This window comes from Protopterus annectens, chromosome 3.part1 (genome assembly GCF_019279795.1).
Source record: "Protopterus annectens isolate FY-2018-M chromosome 3.part1, PAN1.0, whole genome shotgun sequence".
In the NCBI taxonomy this organism is placed as follows: Eukaryota; Metazoa; Chordata; order Ceratodontiformes; family Protopteridae; genus Protopterus; species Protopterus annectens.
The window spans coordinates 476,401,363-476,416,021 of NC_056732.1; the positions used below are offsets into that span (position 1 = coordinate 476,401,363).

General features: G+C 41.9%; 1 protein-coding gene across 1 annotated transcript in view; it reads left to right on the top strand.

Moving 5' to 3' along the window:
• TAF2 (TATA-box binding protein associated factor 2) overlaps positions 1 to 14,659 on the top strand; it is a 2,150,018-nt gene that overhangs the window by 1,303,346 nt on the left and 832,013 nt on the right. Inside the window, exon 15 of the mRNA XM_044066916.1 lies at positions 13,224 to 13,289. Within this exon, the coding sequence (XP_043922851.1) occupies positions 13,224 to 13,289 (66 nt within the window). The remainder of the gene's footprint in view (positions 1 to 13,223; positions 13,290 to 14,659) is intronic.

A 14,659-nucleotide genomic window follows, 5' to 3' on the forward strand; every position in this document is an offset into this window, starting at 1 on the left:
ATGTCAGAAAAAGTTAATAACTGTCTCAGTTGTGGAAAGCAGATCCCACACCGAGACTTCCATACTCTCTATGTCACCTGTTTAGTTGGTTCTGTGCCCTCTTTAATTCTCGTACTATAAAAAGAAGAGCTGATATTGTAATGAGGCATTTTAGTCAGTCTTTCCAGCAACACGAAATGGCGTCAGACTCTCAGACAGTTTCTGACTTTCCTAGGAAGAAAAAAGACAAAAACAAGGATAGGCCTGCAAAAGTTAGGCCCTCTGATGACCCTGGACTACCGTCCTCCCTTTCTCAAAGCAAGGTTACAGCTGAACTCAGTGATGTGCCTTCGCAGACCCTGATGATAGCCGACGATCCGCTGCAGGTCTCTACCGAGATGCATTCAGAGTCTGGTATGCCACCGGAGCCGCTTTGCAGGCACAGGCTTCCACGGAGCCTCCACCGACATCTGAAGTCAGGATTAGACAGACAACACTGCCGGTCAAATTAAATCTGTATAAGGTTACTGAACCAGCTAGGCCCAAGCCAAAATCTACCCCCAAAAAGATCCATCCACAGGGCCCCAGCCACCAACCTACGACTACCCAGCCAGCCTCTCAATCAGAGCAACTTCTCAGAATGGCAGAGGACCTGATGACTCTGATCAGGGGTAGCCAACCTCCCCCTCCCACACCAGCCAAAAGAAAAAGTGCCCCCCCCCCCCAGAGGTCCTCACAGACCAGGAATCAGTGGATTCAGATCTGGAGGAGTCAGACATGAAAGACCAGCCGTTAGCAGCATTCCTGGATTCTGATGCTGATGATACCATTCCCACTGCCTCTCCCAATGAGGACCTTTCTTTCGGGGAAACTCTAAACACTCTCAGTAGGAGGCCCAGGACTACCCCAGTCTAAAAAGAGATTCAGGGAATTTCTAGATCTGCCTCAGCATAAGCCACTGGCCTTTCCTCCTATCCTGGATGTAGTAGAGGATGTTTTTCTAGAATCAGCCCCATCTCCAGATTCTCTCCCTCCTGCATCCAGAAAAACCTGATAGATACTACAGGGTGCAAGACTCTCACAAATACCTATTTAAAAACCCTACCGCAGACCCTGAAGTAATTACTCAGGGCCCTAAGGGAGCTAGAGCAAGCTCTTTGAAAAACCCCATCTCAACTGACAAAGAAAGCAGAGCTCTAGACAGGATGGGTAAAAAGGTTTACAACTCTGCCACTTTAGCTGTTAATGCATTAAACTGTCAATTTCATATGATCAAATTCCAGCAGAATGCACTCAAACTCATTAAACAGAAAATATTTGCCTTGCCTGACAGTATCACTACCAGAGAATTAAAAGACCTCATACAGTCTAGCTTTCAGGTAGCAAAGCATTCCTTACATTGTGGTTATGATGCCTTGGAAGCCTCTACCAGGGCTGCAGCTACAGGATCAGTTATCAAAAGGCACACCTGGTTAAGGGAGCAGCCTTTGCCTGACCAGGTAAAATCCAAACTTTTAGATGCCTCTTTGGATAAAGAGCAGTTCAGCCCCAACGCTGAGGAGATCAAGAAAATTGAGGACAAAGCCAAATCTATGCAGACTGTCAATTATTTTTTGCAGGTGCAGCCTCCCAGGTTCAGCAGAAACTTCCCTACCAAGCACTGGTCTTTTCCCTCTCAGGCAAGCCAAGAAAGAGAAAGGGACGCAGAGACAGAAACCCTAGTCCGCAGGTACACAGCCAGCAAAGCACTAGGCAGTGGTCCACAGCCACTCCAAGACAGGGGAGTTCTAAGCCCACGTCCTTCACTAGAGAATCACAATGAGTCACTTCTCTCCCCTCTGCCCAGGTCTCAGGACACGATAGGAGGAAGACTTTCCTTCTTCCTAGAAAACTGGCAGGCCATCACCTCAGATCTCTGGGTCCTGAAAATTGTTACCGGAGGGTACAGATTCTATTTCAAAGAAAAAACAGAGATCAGGTTGCCCAGACATACCTGCAAACCAAACAGCAGAAGCTATTTGCCAGATCCAGAAACTTTACGCCCAGGGTGCTGTAGAACCCGAACCCAAGGAACAGACCGGGAAGGGATTTTACTCAAGGCTTTTCCTGGTTCCCAGAAAAGAGGGCACATGGTGCCCTACCCCAGACCTCTCTACCCTAAATCTGTCCCTTCTGGTTCCAAAATTCAAAATGTTGACACTACAAAAACTACTGCCTATGCTGCTACCACAAGCCTGGCTGGTGACCCCAGAAATGAAGGATGCCTACCTGCATTTTCCTATCAGAGAATCCTGCAGGAGTTGCCTAAGGTTCAAAACAGGGTCCCAACACTTTCTATCTTCTGCACTGCCCTTTGGCTTATCCACTGCTCCCAAAGTCTTTACAAAGTGTTTGGCTCCAGTCATTGCTTACTGCAGACAGAGAGCCATACACATTTACCCCTAGCTAGACGACTGCCTCATTCAGTCAGAAAACAAGGAAAAGCTCCTGCAGGATCTCTCCTTTGTGCAGACTATACTGACCTCACTGGGGTTCACCATAAATATGGAGAAATCCCAGCTGCTACCCACATGAAGGATTACCTTCCTGGGCACTCTGCTAGACACATCCAAGCAAATGGCTTTCCTCCTCCCCAGAAGCAGACCTTTCTGCAGTCCTACTTCAGTAGCTGGCGTAAAAGACCCACCTCACAAGCCAGGCAAATATTACAAACCCTGGGATACATGGCCTCCTGCATAGTGCTGATGGTACCCCTTGCCAGATTGCATATGTGGAAACTGCAGTGGTACCTAGAGAACCTCTGGTGCCAACACAACCAGTCTCTGGAGCACCAACTACCACTAATTCTTTGCTTTCAGAATTAACGCCTCTGATGGGCCCGGGCTTGCTCCCTAAGCAAGGGACTTCCTTTTGTCCTTCGCCCACACAACTGATCCTGACCATGGACGCCTCAGACATTGCCTGGGGAGCCCACACTGGAACTCTGCAAACTCAGGCCTTTTGAGAACAGGAAGTTCTAGGTCTACACATCAGTTCGAATGAAATGCTGGCAGTGCACAGAGCTATCCTAACCATTCAGGAGCATCTGTCACCAAGGGTACTCCTAATCAAGACAGACAACACCAATGTCATGTGGTACAGCAACAAATGGGGGGCACTCATTCCTACCCCCTGTGTCACCTTGCCATGAAAGTCGGACAGTTAGCATCGAATCTAGGACTGCATCTCTTAGCTCAATACCTTCGAGGGAAGCAAAACATCCTGGCAGATCACTTAAACAGACAGATCTTGGACCCCCCCCCACAAGTGACAGTTGCATAGGGAGACCTTCATAGAGATCACTCACATCTGGGGGGAGCCAGACATAGACCTTTTTGCAAGCCACCAGAACCGTCAACTGGTCAAGTTCTGCTCAAGACAGCTTCACCCAGAAGCCTGGAAGATGGATGCCCTCTCCTTCCACTGGGGCAACCTGTTTGTGTATGCCTTTCCCCCACTTCCTCTGATACCCAGGGTTCTACTCAAGATCAGAGAAGAAGGACCAAGGGCTATCCTGATGGCCCCAGATTGGCCAAGGCAGCACTGGTACCTCATGCTCCTCAGCATGAGCATGCACCCTCCCTTTAACCTGCCTTCCACCGCAGACCTTCTCACACAACAGGGAGAGAAGCTTTTGCATCCAAGCCTTGCCACACTCAGGTTAACAGCATGGCTGATTCCTCAAAGACCATTAACACTGCAGCCCTCAGCAATCAGGTGTAAGACATTATTAAGGAGGCTTGCAGACCCAGCACCAGGAAATTTTATTCCTCTAAATGGAAAAGATTTACCTGCTGGTGCTCCACTAGGAATACCACCAGCACTTAAGCCTCTTTACCCAGTACCGAGCTCCTCCATAAGGGTTTGTCTTACTCCTCTATCAAGACTCATGCCTCGGCTATCTCAGCCTATGTCCAGGTGGATCAGCCTTTATTCTTCCAGCACTTCTTGAGGCAGTTCCTCAGAGGTGTGGCTCACATCAGACCACCAAGAAGCCCCCTTGCACCAGCTTGGGATCTAAACTTTGTCCTGGAAAATCTTGACTCTTCCTCCTTTCAAGCCAGCTTCCTCAGCAGACCTCAAATACCTATCTTGGAAAACTGCCATCACCTCTGCTAGCAGGGTATCTGAGCTCCAGGCTCTTATGGCCACAGAGCCCTTCATCATCTTCCACATGGACAGGGTCTGCCTAGGAACCAACCCCTCCTTCATGTCCAAGGTGGTCTCTGATGTAACTCTCAACCAGGCCATACACCTATCTACCTTCTTTCCTAAACCAACAATTAGTGGGGAGAAAATTCTGCATACCTTGGATGTGCACAGATAGTTGAGATTTTACCTTGACAGGACCAAATCAGTCAGGAAAACTGACCAACTCCTGGTTTCATTTGCCCCTGGGGCAGGGGGGAAACCCATTACCAAGCAGACCATTTCCAAATGGATCTCTCATTGTATACATTTCTGCTATACCTTCCATGGAAAGAGTCCTTACAAAACTATCTGATCCCATTCCACAAGAGCAGCCTCTACCTCAACAGCCTTTCTGATGGGGGATCCTACCAAGGAAATTCTGGAAGCTGCTACTTGGACTTCTATCCACACTTTCACCAAGCACTACCAGCTGGCCACTTTCTCCAAAACCAGGGCAGGATTTGCATCTGCTGTCCCTATAATTGTGCAACTTTCCTCCACCCACTTCCTCTGCTTTGGGATTTTTCCCACAAGTGATGACTGCAACAGTGAAACACAAAGAACATAGTACAGTTGTATACACTTAGGTGTAGATGTTCGAGTGTATTCACTGTTGCAGTTCTGTTTCCCTCCCACCTACACCCTTTTTCTTAACCATTGTATATATCTTCTCTGGGGCTCCAAGACCTTTGGGGTCAAGAAAAACTGATGTAATGGGGTCGGCTGTCTCCCTTTATAGCCCTGACGACCTGATGTCAGCTACACTCACAGAACAGCTGAATCAGAAGGAAAACCTTTACTCTGGTACTCGGACTGACTGAGAGCTACCCAGAAGGGATAACCCACAAGTGATGACTGCAACAATGAATACACTCTTAACATCTACATTTATGGTAAGTGTACACAACTGTACTTTATGTGCCGATCAAGCTTGTGCTGCCTTTCTTTAAACTAGTTACATCAGCAGAATTAAAATCTGTTATCTGGAAAATATTGTTCTTAAGTAGCCATCACTTTAACACATAGGATATCTGAGTTAAAAACATTAAATGCGTATCCACCATTTTGGTCTCCCACAAGGACAGAGTTTCTTTGAGAACTAGTCCCTCCTTTATGTCTAAGGTTGCCACTTAGTGTAGTGCAAACCAGTCCTTTGAGCTTATTTTTTTTCTGCAAAATATGCTAATAAAGGGGAATATTTGCTACATTATGTGAACGTCCACAGGCAGCTCAAGCTCGATATGGACAGAACCAAATCTGTCAGGAAGGATTCATAGTTGGTTTTATCATTTTTTTGCAAAATAGTTTTGGTAGAAAGTTTTCTAAAGCTATTTGCTCCTCCAGACATTCTCACTGCATTATTTTCTGTTATTAAAACCAGGGGTAATCCATCCCTCAGATTACTAATGCCTATGCAACTAGATCTGTAAATTAATTTTCAGGCTTTCTTTAAAATTGCTTAGGGAATGGCCGTTTGTGTTGCAGAAGCATGGAAACTGCAAAACATCTTAGCAAGGCATTATATGCTGGATAATACCTTCGAGTCTAGAGCAGCCTTTGGAGTTGTTCATTTTATTTTATCATGTGGAGCCACCCAAGATGTATAGATGGAAATTCTTTTCTGAAAGTGAAGGAATTGCAACTCCCTATTATCAAAATTGAAATTTGTGTACTTGCCATAATGCTGCCCATATGTAGTTACAAATAGGCCCCCTCCCCCAGCCTTATGATTTACTGAATTTGTTCTTGTTGTTTCTTATTGATAAGCTTCTGGTTTCCAGCCTTCAAGATCTATATTTTGTCTCTTTAACAGCTATAAAGTATATTATATTATAAAGTAGCAGAAAGCATTCTGTGACATGTGTCTGGCATAGAAGGCCATTTCAGGCCCAGCCTTCATTGAGTTGCTGCATATCCATAAGACAAATTCCACTCTCGCAACCTGCACACAAGGCCTTAACCTGGTCTGTGACATTAATAGAACTTGTTGGCAGGATAGATTTGTGTCCCAAAGACTCCCCCATCTGTGGAATAGACTCCCTCTCCATGTCAAGCAGAATATCTCTCTAGCCCTCTTTAAGAGGAATCTGGACGACTGGATGGAAAACAGAAAATATACCACTGGGATCCCACCTGTGTCCCTGCTGGACAGGGGAAACAGGTGGTGACTTTGAGGGAACATGGGTGAAATTCTTTCAGCCTAGCTTCATCCAATGAACCTATGAAGAACTAAGCCAGTATGGGAATGGAGAAAGAAGATTTTGCCCATAAGGATGAGTGCAAATCGAAATATAGAAAATAGGCAAGTAGGGGCAATTTACTGGATAAAAGTGGCAAAGGAACCAAGGTATTGGGAGCAAATAACCAGAGAGGTAAAGGTAAAAGAGTGAAGTAAGGCCAAACAGAAGTTGGACCGAAGGTTAGAGATTCCTTTCTGTACTAGAGATTGACATCAGAATAAAGGCAAAGAGAAGGGGATAGGGAAGTGTGAAGTTAAAGGGCAGCTTTGGTAGACTTTCTTGTTGAGTTGAGAACAGAAGCTGTGTTAAAAAGGGATAATTAGTAAGGTGTATAAACTATTGCATGACAGCTGTAACAATTAATCAGAAAGAAAAGATTGGGAAAAGAGACTGAAAATGCAGTTTACAAAGGAACAATGGAATGATATTAGTATGGCTCAAAAGTATGTAACAAAGTCCAGAAGGTTTAGAATTTTTGCTTGGAAGTGTTTACATGGGTATTTTTATAGCCCAGGTAGAATTCAAAGAATTATTCCTCAGGTGGATAGCAAATGCTGGAGGTGTGATAAAAAGAGAGAGGTAACTGAGAACATGTTTTTATAAGTGTAACAAGTTGGCAAATTTTAAAAATTTACTTTTGTCAGAAATGTTGGGGGAACAAATGTTTTTTACTAAGGAAATTATTCTTCTCAGCTGGGGCACAAGATCTGAATTTCCTAGACATGATAAGGCCTAAGTTTAATGCTATTGGCTGCCACAAAAGCAATTACTAAAGGGAAGAAGCAAGTTATGTAGAAATATATGGACTTTGTGGGAACTATGCATGCAGAATAATGTTCAGGAGGAGGAATGAAGATTAAAGGAAGCAGGAATTGAGCAATTTATGTAATGTTGGAATGAATAGTAATTGTTAAAAAGAAAATGTGTGTATTGCATGAGCACAATGAAAATGTCACCATGGGTTGTTTTTTCTATTAATGTATGTGTATTGTGTATCTATGCCACTATCTAGATTCTAATTTAATAAAACTGTTTAAAATAGATATGTAGGCTGGGCCTTTGGCACGGAAGATCAAGGATATGGAGAGGGGGGGACTTAAGTGACCTGTAAAACTTTTGGGAATGAGTTGGATTAAGTACCATTGGACTAAGTACTGAAAGTGAAGGAGTTTCAACTACTGCTGCCAATCTGTCATTATGGTTCATTTACAGTCTGTCCATATGTGTTCAGCAACATTTACCAAAGTGTCCTAATCCTGGCTGCACCTTCCATAATATCTGAAAGTTTAAATTTTATACACTGGTACCAAGTCCTGGATTAACTTTCACTCACAAGCATGAAGTAGCAACGCTAAATAAAGAACAACAGAAAAGCACTGTTGAGAAGCAGGGTGCAATTTGCCACATTCAGCCACTGTTGTACAAGAATTTCCAAGTGCTAAAAGTCTACCTACTAAGACTAAGAACATTTTAGTCAAGCAGCATGGCATAGGTGATAATTAGCTGGTTTCCCTGTCTGGTGCATATTTGAGCACTGCACCCATTATAATTAGATGGCTTCTGGGGTTATTTTGTGAAATAGTCCCTGTCTTCTCTTTTTGGCCCATATTCCTTTGCGTTATTTGTAAAATCTGTACCACTTTTGTTTGAAGGAGGTGTGATATCTGAAGAACACATAATTTAGAAGGAAAGTCAGTGTAGGAGTCCCATTGTCCAAAGCTGACCAGCAAACAGGTTCAGCAGCTGATTACATCAGATAGTTTGCTGTCTACAAAGATGCAAGTAAACAGTGCTTTACATATCTTCGCAGTTTGTAAAGAAAATATAGTCTTTTTTTACAATTGTGCTTCAGTGTATAACATATGTACAGTGCAGCTACCTAAGAAATGCCTACTTATGCATCCCTATTCCCAACACACATAGCTGAGGATCTCATCATAAAGTGTCCATTTAGTTGCAAAATGGCCGTAGAAGAAGCTGTGGAGGATAAAACCCAAGCTTAAGTACCAAAGAATAGCTATCAGAACAAAAAATGAGCACATGCACCTAAAAGCTACTCTTTCATAGAATCAGGATGCTTTTAATTGGAAGGGCTATACAGTGTGCTTTAGAAATAACTGGACTTAACTCGGAGCTTAATGGGTAAAATGAAGTTAATGTATAAATTAAGTAGCTTTTCTGACACACTGTTTTCACTAACAGGACACAAGTGAGTGCAACCTGCATTGCCCTGCTACATACCTTCACCTTACATGACTGAAGAGTTAGATGAACAATCAGCTAAAATTATAATTAATCTAAACAGTACGATATTTCATAGTTCTTGTATGAACTATTCAGGATAAGTAATCTAAAGAGAGAGAGAGAGTACAAGTAACCACTTCCAAAACATGCAGTGAGTAAAATAATTAGGTGATTTCAAAATCTGTCTATGTTAAATGACAGGTCAGTTGCCTTTACTTCCAAATCTGTGCTCCCCACAACAGCAGTTGTTATCATTGTATTTATGTTCATGTTCCTGGCAAGGTGAAGGAGATGGGGAGGGCACAAGTGATTAAGTACTGAGATTACCCAGTGACTAGGCAGGGAGTATTGATAATACTGGCTAACTACTGTGCCATGGTAACAATTGGATGCTTACTGTACCAAGCATTTAACACCAAATGGAAGTGATCACAATTATGGGACTCAGCTAGGGAGTTCAGATCATCACACTGGTCAGTCCCAAAGTTTTGGGGTGGACCAATCACTTTCTGCATGAGTCACCTAGAGACCCCAGAAGGAACAGTCCAAAAGAACTCACTCTCTCTTCACAGAAAAGTACCGTAGGAGAGTCCCTGAATTATCAAATGCATTTTCCCAACAAGTTCTCAATTTACAGCCTGTACATGTGTGTTCAGCAGCATTTAGAAAAGTACTCTATTCCTGGATATACTTCCAAGAATTCCTTTCTCTTTTTAACTTTTATACATTGATATATTGTGGATTAGCACTTACTCAACAAGCAATACAGGTAACTGGAAAAGACTAGAAAACGTCTTGCAAGCTAAGATACAATGTTCTGGTAAGCATAGCCACCAACATGTAATGATTTCTAGAAGTTACGAGATTAGCAAGCAAAATCTTATGAAACGGTTGTCTTGGGACGGGTCTACCTGATTTAACCGAAAGCTTCAAACGCCGACAATGAGAACACCGACACTGGAAGATCGACAATGGAGAAGACTGAAAGTTGAAAATCCCGATGCTGAGGACATCGACATGTTAAGGTAAGTGTGCAGTAGGGACGGACGTTAGGGTCAGGGTGCGGGTAAAGTAAGTGTGTGATAGTGACAGATGTTAGGGTTAGGGTCTGGGTCAGGTAAGTGTGCGATAGTGATGGACTTTAGGTTTAGGGGTGGGTTAAGTGAGATGGGGTTGGGGTGCGAGTAAGGTAAGTGTGCGATAGTAACGGACTTTAGGGTTAGGGGAGGATTAAGTGAGTTAGGGTTAGGGTGCGGGTAAGTTAAGTGTGCGATAGTGACAGACTTAAGGGTTGGGGCGGATTAAGTGGGTTAGGGTGTGGGTAAGGTAAGTGTGTGATAGTGACGGACCTTAGGGTTAGGGTTTGGGTTAAGGTTAGTGCATAGATAGTTGTGTATGTAAGGTTTAGTGTAGGTTTGTAAGGTGTTTGGTGTGCTTGTGTTGTGTGTGTGTTTTTCGGAAAAGGTATTTGTTTTGTTGATTGTTGGAATTGTGGTTTGTCGGGCATGTGAAGTTTCGTGTTTTTGAACTTTCGGTTTTGTGGTGTTGGTTATTTCGTTGTCAGTGTTTTGGCGTGTCAGCGTTATCAGGTAGACCCCTTGGGACATAGCATAGGTAATAATTTGTTCTTTTCTTTACCTGGTGTAGATAATATTCCCTTACCTACACCCTAACCCTAATTCACTTAATGCTTAACATACAAGGCCATGTCAAACCCTGAGCTGTTGGACATGCTCCACTTAAAGAAATCCCAATCCCTCAGAACCACACGCTACAGAGATCTAAACCTTGTCATCACAATGAACAAAACATGCTGGAAGGATAGGTTCCTGACCCAGAGACTCCCCATACTCTGGAATAGACTGCCCATACATGTCAAGCAGAGCACCTCATTGGCCATCTTCAAAAGGAACCTTGATGATTAGATGGGAGGAAATTCACCCTGGGGATCATGTCAGTCACCCTGCTAGACAGGGGTCCAGAGAAGTAAATATTGTGGGAAGAAATATCCAGGTAATTGTTATGGCTATGCTTGCATAGGCCCTAGGGCCGATAGCCTAGTACCAGCCTATAAACCTGTGAACCTATATCTGAGCTGAATAGATGTTGACTGGAATGATGCGCCTGTCTTAATCTTTTTGCTCCTGTTCCTCGAAATTAGTAGTGCTGCAAGCAGCCACAGTCCTGTGAGGGCAGCTTTAAACTGCAGTATCAGATGAGTTACACTGTAACTAACCTGTATTGTATTATCACTTGCAACATAGGCAAACTTACATTTATATAAAAGTAATCTAACCATATTAACAATTCACATTTAAACACATTATGCATTGCATATATCTTTATATATTCTACAATCATTATGTGACATAAATTGTTAATTACTTACCTTCTGTTAAACCTCATTTCCTGCTCCAAAAACATTTTTCCTGCATGTACTGTTACTACAATTTCTATTTCTTTTTTTAGTAATTTACTCCTACCACTTTCCAAAGATCCCACTTCCTGTTCTCTTATTTCTGTTACAATATTCACTACTGCAAATATAGATTTTGATTTCTGTTTTGTAGTAAAAATTTTTTTTGGCAGCCACCAGAATTAAACTTAACAAGGTCTTACTTTGATGACGTTTGACACATTTTGTTCAAATGTGAAATTTATAACCAGTAAATTGCTGAGGTGTTTAATTTTATTTTCAGTAATAATTAATGAATTTTGCAAGTTAATACATTCAGGATTCTTCCTGCTTAATTGAAGAATAGAACATTTACTGATGTTGAAGGTTATGTTATTGTCTTTGCACCAGTGTAGCAGCATGTTTTTAAGAAATTCTAAAGCCAGATCCTACCCTTTGCATAGGTCACAAAGCTGCCTTATTTACAGCTGTCTGCAAACTTGGTTAACTGGACCCTGACGGTTAGCTTAATATGGAAAATTAGCAGTCCAAAATGAAGAGGACCAAACATTTCTATGTGGAATCCAGCTTGTAACTCAGACTCCATTGGGGTGCCACAAACCCTCTCCTTCTTTGTCCTGTCTTTCAACCAGTCTTCTACCCAGTGTGTAATATAATTATCAATTTTGTAATTGTATTAGCCATCAGTGATAGCGTAAAGAATGGCATTGCTTGTCTTCACCAGATAAGAGTACACCGCATCCAATGGGAGACCCTTAATATAGGGCAGAAGTGGCCTCCTGAAGGAAATGCATCAGTTTGAACATACACTACTTATATTTTGTACAGTACCAGTTTTTGAAGGATGTCATATCACGTCTTGGGTTTCTGAGCCAAGGCCATGTGACATGACCTTTCTTTGGTCATAGCCCTCCAGGGAGGTTTAATTTTTTTAGTGTGAGATTTTCAACAGTGTGTGTTGCGCCCATCATGTCAGCTAATCTGTAGAGACCTTCTGCTATAGATACACATTTGCCATGTTGCTGTCACTATGTGTCTGGGTGACCTGTACATCCAGCATCTGGTATGAAATCTTTGAGGAGAGGATTATGTTTTCTCCCAAGATGGAGTGACTTCATAGTTGATTTTATTAAGTAAGGGGTTGCAAATCATGGAGGTTTAAAGGACCCAACACCATTCCCCTCTTAAAAAATGACTTTGGAAATTTTGCTTTCAGATATGTTTTTGCCTGGAGTGTACTTCTGGTTTGGTTTTCTTCAACAATCAAACCTAGATCTCTTTTCCAGTTGTGTGTGCATAGTCCATGTGGTCATGTTGAAGAATGCTAAGCCTCATTGCACCCTCCTGGACTTGTTTATAATATCTTATCCAGTGAGGTATTCATCCCCAGCCACAGGAGTTCCAGAGAATTCAGAATTGTGCTGAGATGGGGTTCTTAGAACAGTAGGTCCCAGCAGTTATCCACTGAAGAAGGCGTCTGCACTGATCAGCTGACAGAGTAAATTCATTTGTTATACATTGTCCTGGCTCATTTTCCAGTATCTTATTCTTAAAATGCTTTTTTAGCCCATTTTAAGACTTATCACCTGACACCACTTGCAACATTTTTGTCTTAATTTTGTGTAAGAAGTACTTGTTAAGTATAATATATTTACACCAGAACTTACCATAACTGGATATAAAAGAAGCATATAGGTTCAGTCATGAGATCCCACCTGTCACACCATTATTCTGAGGGATTGCATTTACATGTTCCAAATTGCTAGTAATTTTTTTGAATGCTTCATGTGCTTGTGTGGGTATAGGTACCACTTTGTCCCAGGAGTTATGTACATGCAGTTGCTTAGAGAGAACTGATAAGATCCCAAAGGGTTGCATCATGGCAAAGGTTGCTTTGTTCGACACACTGATGACCGATGACTGTAATGCTTGAGGTATGCTGTGATCTAATGAAAAAAGCTCCTTTTAGAGATTTATTGCTGAAACAAATGTTTGTAGTTTACTATGATATTTTAATAGTGTCAAAAAAAACTTTGGAACTATATTTTCACTCTTTAGAAAATCATTTGAAGTGTATCTGGTTATGATTATGGTTCTCAAATTTTGTTTCACAGAAACAAAAAAAAGAAAATCCCTCTGATGAATGGAGAGGAGGTAGACATGGATCTGTCTGCCATGGAGTAAGTTATTTTTATTTAAAAACTGAAGTGGTGTACTGAGTTATATTATCTGTGATGTGCAGCATTATGGCATGTGTTATCTTTTAGTAAGGAATGCATATACAATAATGGATGTGCCTTAGCATCGCTATGCACTACACTGCTGTTTTGAGGTTAGTCTACTACATTGCGGAGAAGGTATAGTGCTTTAGGGGAATATCCCTTCCCCTCACAGAATTGCTGAACAGTACATCGGTCAGGGATTCATGATCAGTCATATGTAAATTCATTCACAGTGTGTGGATCTACAGTATTGTGAGTATAACAAACTCTTAATCCCTAGATGTTCAGACATTTTTGCACATGGCTTTCTTAGATCTGGATAGAAGCAGCAATCAAATGGAAGTGCTTCAAAGATTGCATGTTCTAGAGTTTTAGTACAAATTATTAACACCGTATGCTTTGTATGGAGTGCCACTCTGGATGCATAGTGCTCAGCAAGTAGCTGCTTCTCTAGGTAGAGTGCATCCAGAAAACAGGTCAACACCAGCAGCAGGGTAAAAGAATGTCATGCCTGTAGATCCCTATTTATTACTCCGCACAAATGAAAGCAAAATGTCCATGTGGTGTTTCTTGAGTACACTTGATTCCATATTGTTAGCTTGATTAAATATTAATTATTTTCATTATTCTGACTATGTGGCTGTATGTGGTAAAGGCACATTTATAGAGGCATCTCCACTGTATCATATTTTAGAATTTCTTTAAATTCTTAGTAGCTTTTCTTTATAGAGTAACAGGATGTAAGGTCATTGTGTGGTTTGTTTCCTTTGCATTTGTAAAGGCTACAGGCTGGCAACTGTGTCTGTCCATTTGCTTGTTTTTTTTTTTCATTTATTAATCCACATGTTGCCTAATATCAGAAGTTGTTGCTTTTCAGACATGGTACAGCTGCAACATCTGAAAAGTCTAGGCCTCATAGGTACATAGTTTTACAAGTTCAAGGACTGTTGGCTATTGATGCGCTATATACCCTGGTATCCATGATGTAACTTGTGGATGCCCATGTAATCAGTCCATTTCCACAATGGAAGGTATGAAATTGATGGGCTGAGTTTTAATGAGAGGGTAAGTTATCTTATATTTATAGAAATCTAAGATATAATGGTGTCACATTTCATGGTATGGTTACTGACACAGAATGTCCTATGCTTAGGTCATCAGAGGTGGGGAAATGCTAAGCAAAGGGTTTCAGATACTCGACACTGGCCTCCTCAAGGAAAGAGATGAGACACAGAGAAGATGAGAATGGTTGGTGTAGTCTTTCAATGTAAGCCAAGACTTGAAGCCCTTCAGTTCTCTTTGTAACAAATCTTAGTACCTTCTCCAAC